The 15,273-nt window shown below is 42.1% G+C and overlaps 1 protein-coding gene across 1 annotated transcript; it reads right to left on the minus strand.

Annotated features, from left to right (window-relative positions):
- Positions 1-1,414: 1,414 nt before the first annotated feature.
- On the minus strand, positions 1,415-12,610 carry hcn3 (hyperpolarization activated cyclic nucleotide-gated potassium channel 3). The gene is made up of 7 exons (XM_008283875.1): positions 12,156-12,610; positions 7,818-8,247; positions 7,569-7,730; positions 5,509-5,727; positions 4,827-4,973; positions 3,247-3,487; positions 1,415-1,617 (listed from the first exon to the last, which is right to left on the minus strand). The coding sequence occupies exons 1-7, from the start codon at positions 12,608-12,610 to the stop codon at positions 1,415-1,417; spliced, it is 1,857 nt and encodes a 618-aa protein (XP_008282097.1).
- Positions 12,611-15,273: the final 2,663 nt, after the last annotated feature.

Genomic DNA, 15,273 nt, shown 5'->3' on the forward strand with positions numbered 1-15,273 from the left:
ACAATAATATTATTCTAATTTTTGTGAAAATACTAATATACTTTCTTAAAAAATATGTTTTATTTATTTTATTTATCTATTTTTACAGTGCGGTCCTACAGCATTTACTTGAGTAAAAGATCCAATTGTGTCTTTAATCCAAAAAAAAAAACAACCTTCGAAAGCAACTGCATAGGAAAAAATACACGTTTTATATTTATGCTTCAAGGGTAGAAATATTTATATTTACATGACATCATCAGTATGAGGATATTCAGATGGTCTAAAGAACAGAATTTAACACAATCAAGATTGCTATCGTTGTGCAGCTGTGTGTGGCTCTCTGACAAAGACTGTAAGAGACAAACTGAATGAAATGTACCTGAGACTAGTAGACTGTGTCCATCTACATTTAAAACAGCATCCGAGGAATGTTAGGCTATCAGTGGTAGGTCTATTCACATTTGTCAAATCATGTTTCAAAAGGAAAATAAATAACAAAAAATAAATAGCACAAATCCTGACATGTCATAGCCGGAAAAGCACACGTGTAATTGGAATACAGGGACACCTAAATGGAGCGATAACATCCGTAACATCATTAAAAACACTTGTGCTTTTCCTTCTTTGACATGTCTGCTGTGAAATAATGTCATAAGAGTAGGTGACATGCCTCTATTAATTAACCTACTGTCGTTTTTCAAAACACAAAAGTATGATTGCAGATAAATTTCCAGCATTTTAACAGGAAAACAAGTGAGCGGTACATGTGGACAACATGACACCAGATAATACTGAATGCTAATTTATAGCAAACATTTTGAGTTTTCTCTCTTAAATAAACAACTCCAAGCGTGGGAATGGAGAAATTAACGCAGTGCTGTATCACCGTGTACTCCCTGTCCCAGTACAGTCAGCGTTATTACATCAGTGCAGCTTATCTCCAGGGAACACCGGTATTAAACCCTCACTTCATACAACCTACACATGGGAGGGATCATTTAAATCAAAGCTACAGAAATCTGCAGGACGTATCGCCAGCTGGTGCTCCTGTATGCTTTCAATATCCCGTCTGAATGATGAGACGGATAATCAAGCTGCTGTTCCAGAAGGCAAGCAGGCCCCTGAAAAGTAATCTTAAAGCACTATTTACAGTATATGTGTCGGTGAGAGAGCACGTGTAACTCAAAATGTGCCGTCACTAGTGTCCATTCAGTTTATGAAGGATGCAGCGGCTCTAACTTGAACGGTGTACAGAGATCTAACACAAACATGATCATATAGCTTGTTCAGATTCAAGTAATAAAATGAAATTAACTGAAGGTACAAGGTTTTCAACAAAGTGCAGCAATAATGCGTTAATACAATAAACTGAGGGTTTCCATCTGGCTACACATGTCTGACTGGAGTCTTTCTCTGTCTGGCTCTGGAGGGGTCAGTCGGCTGTGGGAGGCTGATAACTGGGTCTGCGTGAAACCCGGTCCAGTCGGTCCACAGCCACGCTCTCAAACGCCCTCCTCATGAGAGGATGCTCCTCCAGGACCTCGTTGAAGCTGTCCACGCTCAGGGAGTAGAGGCGGCAGTAGGTGTCGGCCCTCACCGTGGCCGTGCGTCGTCCCTGAGTCAGCAGGCAGATCTCTGAACCGAGGAAGAGAGGGTGAGTTTATTCACTAAGCAGGAAAGGTGCTATTTTGAGTTTGGATTGGTGCCACTCTGGTGTCTGTGCAGTAAATATGACACTACAGCACCTGGTTAGCTATGCTTAGCGTAAAGCTTGGAAACACACAAAATACCAGCATTTAATATCTCTTTATTTTAAGATTTACAACAAACAAAGTTGGGGATTCATTGGAGCTATGTTGTGGTTGGGTACCTTTGGATATAAAGAATATTTCCCAGAAAGTCGAAGAATTCCTTTGAGCTCTATTGACTGATTAACAGTGATTACAATCAAAAATGTATGGATCCTGTAACATAAAAAGTGACTTTGGTTTTCAGGGTGATCCATCAATCCAGGCTAAAAGTCACCATCAGGAGGGTGTTAACTTGCACTGACTAAACAACTACTCCACAAGTGCATGCACGGCGCAACACAGTGGAAATAACTTCTCATTAGGGATGTCCTATCGGCCGATATTGGCATAGAAATGTAATATCTGTCAATATCGTTATCGTTTTTGGGGGGGTTTTTTTGCCTATAATGAAAACCGATTAAAAAATGCCTGGATTTTGCCGGCATTTACCGGCGCACAAATGATGACGACTTCAAACATATATTGGTATCGGTTGATATTGGAATCAGAAATTGAGAGTTGGACAATATCGGCATATCGGCTATTGGCAAAAAAGTCAATATCGGGCATCCCTACTTCTCATACAAGATTAAGCTTCCCACCTGCATCTAGGACACTCCTTCAAGGACAGAAATGTTCACATTCTTAACAGAGAAGCTAGAAAAGAGTGCAGGAAGCCCTCTATGGTGAACTAGAACGGCCGTCTCTGAACAAAAACACGACGGACACGCCTCATATTAGGTGCTTATAATGCCGTCCTGACATCCCTCCAAAGACAGCTTCACCACCGTTAACACCTTGAGTCATGTGAGTCTTGAGTTGTTACCAGGCCATGAGTCATGTGATGTGAGTTGAGGGTGAAAATAAATACCGGTAACCTGAAGAAAGCTCTTGGATGAGATCGGAAAGAACCAACAAGAAAAGTCCAGTTTCCTCCTAAAGCTCTTAAACTTGCACTTATCCACCACTAAAGACAGGATTTCTGAGTTTGTTATCAACAGATTATATAGAAATTCTATATTATTAAAATAGGTTAAAGACCAGGGGCCTCTGGAAAGATTTAGATTCTTTTATACTAAAATGTTTGCAAGACAAATAATGAGCTAGTGAAGCATTTATCAGTTACTTAATCAACAAAAAAATAATCAGCAACCTTTCTAACATTCATTTGAGTAATTTTTAGAGCAAAAATGTTATAATTCACTTGTTCCAGCTTACGTTTACTAATTCAGAATCTTATTATCAGATAAATCAGTCATGAAAATAATGAGAAGCTCTTGCCTTAAATACAGCGTGGATAAAAATAATACATGGATTAGCTTTAAATTTGGGACGAGAACTTCTGCAGTGACGTGAAAAAAGGGGGTCAGCCACAGCTTTAATAACAGGAGAGAAACAACAAAAAGGAAACAGAGCCTCTTACAGATTTGAAAGAGAACCGTGTGAAGGTTGAGGTCAGCGGCAAACGATTTACCTCCAAAATACGCCCCGTCACTGAGCTTAATCTCCTTACTGCCGCGGGGCACGACGGTGACGGTGCCGTGCTGGATGAAGTACATTTTCCGACCCAGCGTTCCCTCTCGTATGATGAAGTCTCCGGGTTGGAAGACTTCGAAACGCAGCTTGGTCAGGATCACCGTCACAAAATGGGGGTCGGTGTTGGCGAACAGGGGCATGTTGGCGACCAGCCCGCGGCAGTTGTAGCTGACGATCTCCTGCATGGAGGGAAGACCATAGATGACATTCAGAAATAGTTGAAGTTATCATTCTATCTTGACATACAGTTTACTATTCAGCTGGTAGGGATTTGTGCATGTATGCTCTTGTCTTTTGTCCAAAATCTAGATTTGGAGCCAATTTTACATTAAAGTTATTGAGTTACGTGTTTAAAGATTTTGTAGTGAAACAAAAAATTGGGCAGCTGTGGCTCAGGTGGTAGAGCGAGTTGTCCTCCAATCGCAAGGTTGGCGGTTCGACCCCCTCCACAGTTGAAGTGTCTTTGGGCAAGACACTGAACCAGAAGTTGCTCCCAATGGCAGGCAGCACCTTGCATGGCAGCTCTGTTACCGTTGGTGTATGAAAGTGTGTGAATGGGTGAATGAGAAAGACATTGTAAGGTTCTTTGGATAAAAGCGCTGTATAAGTGCAGACCATTTACCAAAATTAATTGTAACATTTCAAGCCAATAGTTCCAGCTGCTCAGTTGTGATGATCTCCTGCTTTTCTTTGTTTTATATTATAGTGAAGTGAATACTGTTGGGTTTTGGTTTGTTGTTTTACCCAGACAAGATGAGGGCTGCGATTATTTTTGTATCATTTAACCTGTTAAATAGTCTTTCAGTTAGTCATTTGGTTTATGAAACATCAAAAAGCGGTGAGAGATTGACAACTGCAGCTTTCCAGAGTTAAAGGTGACGCCTGAAATCATTTCAGTTCACCACGACTAACCAGGAGAATCAGCAGCTTTCACTTCTGACAAGATTTTGGATCTTTCTCTACTTTCCCATCCATTATCTATACACCTCTTAATCCTCACTAGGGTCATGGGGGGCTGGAGCCTATCCCAGCTGACTCAGAGTGAAGGCAGGTTCACCTGGACAGGTCACCAGTCTATCACAGGGCTACACTTAGAGACAGACAACCAAGCACACTCACATTCACGCCTACGGACAATTTAGAATCACCAATTAACCTCAGCATGTTTCTGGACTGTGGGAGGAAGCTGGAGAACCCGGAGAGAACCCACGCTGCACAGGGAGAACATGGAGACTCCACGCAGAAAGATCCCGGGTGTCCTCACTGGGATGCAAACCGGCGACCCTCTAGCTGTGAGGCAACGGTGCTAACCACCGCTCCACCTTGCAGCCCCATGATGAAAATAATAGTTTTTTATTTCAGATTACTGGCAGCCTCTTCAGGATGTCTCCTGCCTCTCACTTCATGTCAGCTGTGATTGATGCGTTGCTAATCTCAGCTGTATCATCCATCCATGAGGACACGTGTCAGTAAATGAGATATCAAGATATGAAGTCAAAGGTGTGATGATCAACACACCTCCTTGAGCGGATCGCTGAGCTCTCCGAGGATGCTGTCCTCATCGAACATCTTGCCCTGGAATCGCTGCTCGTAATAATCGTGGATCCTCTGTCTCACATCCGCCGGTAGCTTGTGGAAAGACATGTACTGCTCCACCTGCTTGTACTGAAAACATTTGTAGAAAACACACGTTGGTTTGACCTTCACGAGGACACGGTTACAATTCTGCAATTAGTCACATTTCCCACCATGTGTTTGACGAATTATTCCCAACCGCAGTAATCACGCACTTATTCTATTTGCTTTGCGTGTTTTTTTTCTCCCGTTTTAAGTGGATTACAAACTCATTTGTAATGGGCATTAGCGAACAGTGATCCAAAACAAAGGCTTCACCATTTGTTCATCATCCGCTCCGCTTTATCTTGTGAAAATCCCCAGGAATGGGTCACAGCAAGGCCACAAAATCCATTAGATAATACACATATTCTCTAGGCATTTGGCACAATTTCCACATAATAAATTACGAACAAGTAAGCAAGCCTATCATAGGAAACATGGCCGTGATATTAAACCTCAAAGCCAGAATCACATTAGCGTCCACGTGAGGCTCCTGGGACATATTGTCCACAAAACAACGGACGCTGAAGGTCAAAAGGATTTAGTTTTGCGAAAACTTTCCAGCTCTGAGCGGAGATGATACCTTCTCTTGATACTGGCGATGTGAAGCGTCCAGGGACTGCACCAGGTTGGTGGCGTGGCCAAGGAACATGGCGTAGCAGGTCGCCCCGACGACCATGCTGATCATGGTGAGCCACACGTCGGTCATGCCCTCCGGAGGGTTGGCGCCATATCCGATACACAGCATGTGACTCATAGCCATGAACAGCGCGTAGGAGTACTGGATGTGCCATGTGGAGTTCTGAGCAGTGAAATCGAGGGGAGAAGAGTCAGGACACAGCAATGTGGTCATGTGGAGGGTTGATAATCAAACCTAGACTGGCTCAGAAAAGACAGTGAATGTGGCCAAATGCATAAAAGAGGTTTGGGCATGTTTTAGTTCAGGGTTTCTATATGTTTCCTCTAGTTGTAGTATTCACTAAAGGTTATTACATCTAAAATCTCCAGCGGCTTCCTGTTTGACCATGTCTGATTTGCTCAAAACCTTCTTATCATTAACTATGAATAATTAAAATGGTATCTGTCAAGTTTTAGATGATATATTTCATACTTTCTGAGATATATTTTAAAAATTGACTCACTTTCAACACATTTTTTCACACATTTTAAGCCGACATTTGACCGAAAACACCTCAGGGGCTATTAAAGATAAAAGCCTGATTTTTTTTGCTGTTATTTCTCATCATGTCATTGATTCAGAACCTGCAATATTGGACAAGTAGATCAAATAATGTCTGAGTATGAATGAGTTAAAGTATGAAGAAAAAAACTGAAGCCATCGTGAAAAGTCCCATGTTTTCCAATAACAGATAAAATTGATAAAGCAGAATTCAGCTAGGGTTTTTTTTTTAACCACATGTAGTTGCATTTCACAATAACACAAAATAAAACATACTGAATACTTTTTAATATGAAATAATTGATCACAGGACAGAGTTTGAAGTTCAAAACGATATAATTAGTTTTGTTAATGTGCTCCAAGATGGAACATTTAATGACAGCTTCATTTTTTTCATATTTCAACTCACCTCTAATCAGAGATTATTTGACGTCCAATAATGCAGACTGTAAACCAACAGCACGATTAGAAATAACAGTAAAAACCTCAGGCTTGTCTTTAATATCACTGGAGATATTGTCATCCGAACATAGTCTCAAATTTCAATTTAAGAGGAATATGTACTGAAAATGGGTCGACAGGTGATTATTTAAAAGTGCAGGATGAAAATAGGTCAACGGGGTAATGTAAAAAAACTGTCTCAATAAGTATTTTGGTATATTAAGCTAAAATTTCACACATATCTTTATGAGTCTCTATATTTTATGCTGTGAGATTTCAAGTAAATCAGATTGATCGAGCTAAAATTGTTCCCAAAATGTGATGATTTAAGATGGAATGACGCTATAGAGACAGCTGGTTCATTTGAGATTAGAGATTTCGGGAGGTAAACTTTAACTTTCTTGCCAAGAGACACATTAGAAGATGAAAACAAGAGGCTCTGATTAGCTTTACTCAGGAAAAAGACGGAAAAAACTGTTAAACCTCTTCAGAAGTCAAAAACATGCCTCACTAGCCTTTCTACAGCTCAACAAGTGCGTCATATGCCTACAGCTTTGTCTGAAAACCAAAGTGTAGAAATTACAAGATGTAGATTTATTTATGGGGCAAATGTTCCGGACTGTTTCCTGGATGTATGCGGTGTAATTACTCAGCTCTAGGGGCAGATACAGACAGGAAACCCATCAGGTAAACATCCTTTTTGTTCTATTTATATGGGGAAACCATACACAGATAATTGAACATATACTGTGTGTGAAATTTAAAGTTAGGACCCATGATAAAGATGAAATCAATAAATAGTTACAGCTGTTAAAGCTGTGTAGGTCAAACTGGGGGAGAACACATAGGTATTGTTAAAAGCACTAATTAAAACAAAAACAATGATATGAAGTCATAAAGAACAAGTTATTTGACTGTTATTAAAATTTGGTTTAATAGAATATAGTGTCTGTGAGTATAGACTGCAGTTTGGGTTCCAGACTGTAGGGGAAAGGTTTAATTTTTGATGAACCTGTACTCACCACCATGTTGTTTTTAGACACCCAGCAGTCTGGAGGGAAGTCCTGCAGCATCGGCACCATGAAGGTCAAGCAGCCGTCCCAGTGGCAAAGCAGCAGCATCATGCCAATCAAGTTGACGATACGCACCACTGCACTGGCCAGGTCGTAAGTCATGTGGAAAATCTGGCAGGGAGGAAGTTACACGGAGGAGAATGAACAAACTAGAGGAGTTCAGAACTTCTGACGTGTCTGTCCTGTTTCTCCTTTTACCTCTTCCCACTGGTGAATGTACCGGATGAGGCGGGACAGTCGGAGGAGCCGAAGCAGACTCAGGATCTTGGTGAAACGCACGATGCGCAGAGCCCGGGCCGTGCGGTAAACGTCGGAGGACTCGTGCCGGGACTCCAGGTCGACGATGAGGAAGATGTAGTCGACGGGGATGGAGGAGATGAAGTCCACCATGAACCAGGTGCGCAGGTAGTGCATGCGGATCTCTTTGGGGTCCAGGATGATGTGGCTGTCCTCTCCCAGGATGCCTGTACGGAAGTTGAAAACCAGGTCCATGAGGAAGAGCGTGTCGGACAAGACGTTGAAGGTGATCCAGGGCATCGTGTTCTGGTCCTCGAAGAAGGTGATCCCCCAGGGCAGGATGACCAGATTACTCATCATCAGCAGGAGCATCACGATGTCCCAGTAGAACCTGCACAGGACAAGAGACGTGGGAAGCTGTCAGCTGAGGTCAGCTGGCTGTGACATTGTGAGCACAAATACGCCATAATCTCACTAGACAAGAAAACATAACTCAAAGATCAGAGTGAGTAACTCAGAAAATTGTATAGGGCCTGCTTTGAATATTCCTGCTCGCTAATGAAGAGAGTAAATGATGCTCTCAGTGTTCATTAAGGATTCATTCATGAACTTTATCTGCCTGGATTTCAAGAGAATTTTTTTAAAATTGGAGTTTAGTTGGATGGAGGTTCTATCTAGAGCTGCAACAAACGGTTATTTTACTTGTTTTGTCCAAAGATATTCAGTTTACGGTCATAGAGGAGGAAAGAAGCCAAAAGACGTTGCGTTGTAAAAGTGCCATGTTTTTGGACTCGTGTAATCAGACTATGATATTTATTTTATTCTGCTTTTACTTGATGTATTTATGTATTCGATCTATTCACTGTATTTTCCCAGTTTGTGTCTGCATGTATTGGCTGCGGCATGGGTGAATCGCCCAAGACTAATCTCCCACACCTGGGACAATCAAGTTAATCTTGAATCTTGAATTAATGCTGAAACTGAGACGTGCAATAGTTCAAAACAGTACTTGGCTATATTTGAATGTTTAAAAATGGCGTACAAGGAGCAACGACTGACTAGAAAAGCCTGAAAAAAACAAACAAAAAAACAAGACCAACAAAAGAACACCCTAAAGAAAATTGCACAACTATTAAGGCTAATTAGAAATACATGAGTACAGGAAATAATTTGATTTTTTAACCTCATTTTGGGGAACAGTTACCAAACTTTTTAAAGTTGTTTGTAAAATTTAAAAAAAATCAGATTTGGTCATCCTAGACATTTAGTTGTTGCGTCCCTGTGACCACTGAGTTGTGGCTCCCTCTCCATTCATTCAGAGAGGTTTTTTTGAGGGAAAGGACTTTCTAGCTACAACTAAGTAGCTTAAGACAGCAGGAAGAGATGGACTGGTTTAATTAGCTTGGAGGACTTTTTCTTAAGGAAAAGGTCACACTGTACTGAGTGCATTTACACTGAGCTGAGATCCAGTCTGATGATTAATCTGATTTCACTCCATGTGTGCATTGTTCCACATCTAGATCCAAAGTGTGTGTTAGAAGCTATCGATGCAGGATATTAGATTTTTGTCGATATCTGATATTTATCTCCAATAATGTTTTCACAAAAGCATTTTAATCTGATGTTCAAAGGAGGTATTAAGGATATTTCTCACTTCTAATATTGTTCCTATGACTAATTCAGAACGCTACATTTGGAGCCTATCCCAGCCGACTTAGGGCGAAGGCAGGGGACACCCTGGACAGGTCGCCAGTCCATCGCAGGGCCACACTTAGAGACAGACAACCAAGCACACTCACATTCACACCTACGGACAATTTAGAATCACCAATTAACCTCAACATGTTTCTGGACTGTGTGGGAGGAAGCCGGAGAACCCGGAGAGAACCCACGCTGCACGGGAAGAACATGGAGACTCCACGCAGAAAGATTCCGGTGCCCCCACCGGGACGCAACCGGCGACCTTCTTGCTGCGAGGCAACAGTGATACCAACTGTGCCACCTTGCAGCCCACATTATGAAACATTCTTAATTAAAACATTCCCACAAAGGAATAAAAGGAGGGAGGAAGGACGTTCTCAACAGTCAAACGATGTTTTTAGCACATTTTTAGAGAAACGTCTTCATAGAACTTTATCCTGCCTTTAAGAAGGAAAGAAAAGAAGAAGAACTTAACCTGAAAAACATTACTTGAAGTTTCTCAGAATGCTTTTAGAACAAAAAATCTAGCTGACATTAAGGTTTTTTCTTAACTATGAGGAAAACTACCCTCGACTTACATGCAAAAAGTCGACTTTTTTATGTTAGCCAAACAAACAAGTTGATGAATTTAAAAATCTTCATGCACTGACAGCGTTGACGATGCAGATGTCATTTTGCTGCTGGTGTAAATGAGGTCAGAAAGCTGCAGAAGTTGAGGTAAAGTCAGAGAATCTGAAACGGCCACCAAAGGCCAGGTGAAGTCATCCAATCAGGAGGACAGAGTGGCGTCCTGGGAATGACCCACTTCACAGTGACCCTTATTCTCATAACAGCTTCTGTCACAGGAGGAACCCCTCGTTAAAAATGAACCATGTTTGCCTAATGGGGCTAAATGTACCACCGAGAAGGTGAAGATGAAAGGCGAGCGTCTCTGCTGCTGTCCAGCCTGTGATGTCTCTCACTGTCTGCTTCATGTCATACCCGCCTATAGGTCTGCAGCGTGTCGTTATACACCGGCCGGTTTGGGTTTCCTCACAGATTGTTTCCATCAAGTGTCTATCACTTCGGTCTCTCTCTCTCTCTCTCTCTCTCTCGGTCTCTCTTCCCTTCCAGGAGGCGCAGTAACAGAATATGAAGCAGACCATTTTTGATTACAGTCACCCTCCGCCAGTGATTGCAACACGAGGCCCACGAGCAAAGCGACCTGCTTCCTCAGCCCTGTCGGAGTCGAGCGACGGAACTGATTGATGGGTTATTACGCTGTCATTCATGTTTATCCCTCCATCAATCTCCCGCGTCCGTGTCCTCGATGTCTACACGCTGGTTTACATGACTACTTATCATCACTTCTCATGTTGCAGCAGATTAGCGGCTGCTTGCTGCTAATAACGCCACCAAAGACTCTGTGAAGGAATTATCGCTGTCGCCATGACGCTGGTGGCTTGTGTGTGTGAGTGTGTGAAAGGGCAGCGGCGTGGTTTGTTGGAGCCAGGATTGGATTATTCGATTAAATAAGAACAAATATTATAAGTATTCCAAGTAGGAAAGCCACATTTCTTCCCTTTTTCAACCACTTCCAACGCCAACATCTATTGGATGGACTAGCAAAGGTCAAATCTGCACGACTGAGCTCATTTCCCAACAACCTCAGCTGCATTTTAAGTTGCATAGAGCTAATTGCAGGGCTTCCTGAACATAGATTAAGCTTAGTCCTGGATTGAATTTAATTTTCAATGGAGAATCTTCATGCAAAAGCCAGTTTAGTCCAGGACTAAGCTTGATCTGTACCTGCTAAACATCTCCAACATCATGACTGGATCCACAGGGCAGAAGGGAACCGACTATCTGACCTCAACCCCTAAAACAAAAGCAGCTGAGCAAAAACAATTGTGCCGTTCCAACTCATCTGTTTTAAAGTGGAAGTTTGAGCATAAGGTCTAAGGAGAGCAGGCCTCCCGTAATCCCCCCCTCAGCTGTCTGTGTATTATTGCATAATAGAGCAAGATGGGAATTATACGGATTCTTATGGGCAATAATCCCCGAGCATCGGTTTATCCTCTCTGTCTGGCATCGGCCGGATGTTTAAAAATTGTTTAAATTTGAAGGCGACTTTTATTAGCGGCCTAAAGAACAGATTGCTTTGGGCGAGGCTGTTGTTTAGTCCCTAGATGCTGAATGAACCAACAAATCCTCCCATAAGTGAGGTCAAACTGGGCCAAGAACTTATTGGATGTTTTTCAGGTGGAATACGCTGAATCAACCGGATCAATGAATGCAGTTTTCCCTTCTCACTATAAAAGGGAGTCACAAGGGAGTGGTATGATTAATCCAGATGATCTTGTCCTATATACTGTATCACTAATCAAATCCCTTCATCGCCTTATCATGTGCTGGGAGCCCTGACATCAGCTGCTGTACTGCAGCCTGTCCTTGGAGGAAGTGGGTGTGAGGCTCAGTCACAGGATGTCTTGTGGGTGGAAATGCTTTCAAGGGAACTTTATGGATGAATCTGATGAACTGGGGAGGTCTTGCACTGGGAAAATGATCCATTCTGGCCCCACAAACTTAACCTGGATGCTAGCTCAACCTCATGTTTACCTGAAGTCACTGTACGGGTGGATGATCCACACTCCAAAGCTCTTGACCCTCTCCTGCTCAGCAGCAACGCCCTTGTGACTGCCAAACATGCGCAGGGAGAACTTGTTGACCCCGGGCTGCAGCATGGAGCCGAACTGCTTCTGGAAGTAGGTGGACTGGTCCTGAGACGACACGTCCACGCCTCCATCGCTCTCACAGGGGTTGTCCAGCAGGCCGTCCGGATCCGCCGTGTAGTCGTCGTTGTGCGTCTGCACCAGAGAGAGGAGCGTCTTGGTCACGTCGCTCCTCTTCTCCGCCTTCGGTGAGGGGGTCCCGGGGGGACTCCTCTGGGAGCCACTCCTCCATCTGGAGAAGCGGAGGCTGCTCCAGCTGCGGTACCTGGACGTCTCCGCCTTCGGGGCTGGGCTGTCAGTGATGCCCTTGTGCTCGTCTATGCTCCTGGAGGGGCTGGTCATCTTTACGCACGCAGCTGAGCCAAACAAAGTCCCTGTTCTGATCCGGCTGGTTTGTAAAGTTCACTCACCAATAAAGTTTTGACGCAAATGCCATATTCCACTCTACTTTAAAGGAATTATATATCCTAAAACAGAAAGATGGAACACAGAATATCCTCGCAGCCACTAGTAACACCATGAAGCAGCAGCAGGTCAGCTCTCCACACACAACACATTGCAAACCACAAAATCTTACGCAAAAATACTAATTCTCTCCTCACGAGTTTTCAATGTACATCCGGAAAAAAAAAGTTGCAACGTCCGTTAAGAAAGTTCCCTTCTGGGATGAATGAATTCTGCTCCGCGTAAAAGTAAAACCTGCAGCCGCGGATGTCCTGCGCTCGCCTCCAGTGTGACCGTGAGAGGACGGACGCAAATTGACAGACAGGGCTCAGTAGCCTTCAGTAATCGGCTTGTTGGCAAAAGTGCGTCCACTCACCTCTCTCTCTCTCTCTCTCTCTCTCTCTCTCTCTCTCTCTCTCTCTCTCTCTCTCCTCTTTACTCCCCCTCCTCCTCCTCCCCTGAGGCGCGTCCTGGAGCGGAGATGCGGTTGCAGGTCATGTTGCGCAGTCAAGACGCGGAGCCTCCAGGTCAGTAGAAACATAATGAATTACTCATCGCTGGTCCACAGGTGTCAGAAGGTAAAACCAGCAGCATCCTCACCTGCCATGACTTATTTTAGTCTCGGTAGCGACCCTATTAGCCACTTTAGCTCACATTCAATGCAGGTTCCTCATTGGAAGGCACTCATTTTGCACAAAGTCTACTTTTTCACTATATTTCCTAGTTTTTGCGAAATAACAGCCTCAGTTTCAAAAGTCATTATTTCTGTCTTTAAAACACATACAGGCTAAAACATAGTTTTTCATGCACTGCCCAATCTTAAGATTTTTTGGATATTTTGCTTCTTAGAAAACGAAATCTATCAAAGTCAAGCAGTAAGAATGACAGAAAAATATGCTTTAAAAAGACTCAAACAGAGCATATAGCTCTTATTAGTTTACTAATTTACTTTTTATTCAATGATGAATGCACATTCACATATCACTTATAGAATATACCCACCTACAGGGATATAATGGAAGTTTAGCAACAAAAATAAATACCATAAATATATCAGAATTTGTAGTAAAAATAGAATAAAATCTGTCGATAAACATGATAAACTCCCTTTAGTATAGAAATTGAATTGTAGTAAAATTACCATAAAATGCCTGAAAAAATCTGAAAAAAAATAATTACAGACACTGTTTTCTATTTTTGACCTGTTTTTTCAGTAGTTAGCGTGTTATTTCTTCTGTGATTTTACTAGTTACTTGATATAATTTGAGAAAATACAGTGAATCTGTAAAACAAAATGAAACAGTTAATTTTTTTACAGTCTCTAAAAACTTTTTTTTGTTCAGAGAAGTGGAGAGAAAATATCCAAAATATACATCTCTGTGTTTATTGTACTACATTTCCTATTGGGAATTTATGTCGCGTGTATTTAAGGTAAATCAGACCAAACTTCATTTGCATATTGAAACCACAACATTTTTGAAAACTTGTAAGATGAAAAATTATTATCCTTATACAACTAATAAACCGGGGTAGTTTCATGGTGATATCTAATGGTAAAGAGTAGTTTCCAGTCGTAATGTGTGTAATTATTCAGTAGATTTCCTTAAAGCCTGTTTGGTCAAAATGAATATTTTCCTAGTATCTGAGCCAGAAATCTCCACTTCAGTAGCATTAACAAACACCAGCTTCTTTTTTTTCTATGTATATTCTGAAGAATTTGAATAATAATGATGATGAATTTTATTTATAGGCGTCTTTCAAAAAACTCAAGGACACCTTACAAGCAGCAATAAGCAAAGGTAAAAACATAACACTTAAAGGAAGGAAATTTAACATAACAGAAATTTACAACATTTTAAAGCAGAAGTTTTGCAGTGAGATGAATGAAAGTCATAGTGAGTGAACAGGTGGGTTCTGAGACGTGATTTGAAAACGGCCAGACAGTCGATGTTTCAGGTGGAAATAAGTCCCAGAGGCAGAGCGGCTGAAGGATCTAGACCCCATGGTGGTCATGCAGGCAAGAGGGATGGTGAGGCTAAGGGAGGAAGAAGATCTTAAGTAAAGGAGTTCAGTAAGGTACGGAGGGGAGAGGTTGTGGAGGGCCTTGAAGGTTAAGAGGATGATTTTAAAGATTGTGTGATTGGGAGCCAGTGAAGCTGTTGGAGAACAGGGTATGATGTGGTGGATAGATGGTGTTCTTGTGACGATCCGGGCTGCAGCATTCTGAACCAGTTGGAGGTTATGGAGGGACTTGAGGGGGAGACCAGAGAGAAGAGAGCTGCAATAATCCAGGCAGGAGGTGACCAGACGAGAGTGGTTGTTTTATAGAGAAGGTTGTTCAGATGTCATTCATAGAACGTTTTATATCTAAAAACATGGTGAAATTTGATTTTCTCTTGCAGTATTTTTCTGATTTAAGAAGTGATAACAGAAATATCCCATCTTTTATCCTATATTTTATTGTGATACACCAGCAGGTAACATGTTTACCGGTAGTGTCTCTCCTTGGAAAAAGAATGTACCATAAACACTGGCGTCTTTATGTCAGAGGGTTTAATTTG

This window comes from Stegastes partitus, unplaced genomic scaffold, assembly GCF_000690725.1.
Source record: "Stegastes partitus isolate 25-593 unplaced genomic scaffold, Stegastes_partitus-1.0.2 Scaffold329, whole genome shotgun sequence".
Lineage (NCBI taxonomy): Eukaryota > Metazoa > Chordata > Actinopteri > Pomacentridae > Stegastes > Stegastes partitus.

What these genes read in the sequence shown, in the direction of transcription:
- hcn3 (XM_008283875.1), bottom strand. Translation starts at nt 12,610, where the DNA reads ATGACCAGCCCCTCCAGGAGCATAGACGAGCACAAGGGCATCACTGAC. An exon ending in ATCGCCAGTATCAAGAGAAG is followed by an intron (nt 4,974 to 5,508) that starts GTATCATCTCCG and finishes AAATGTTTTCAG; the next exon opens with TACAAGCAGGTGGAGCAGTA. An exon ending in TCAGCGATCCGCTCAAGGAG is followed by an intron (nt 3,488 to 4,826) that starts GTGTGTTGATCA and finishes CCCTCCATGCAG; the next exon opens with GAGATCGTCAGCTACAACTG.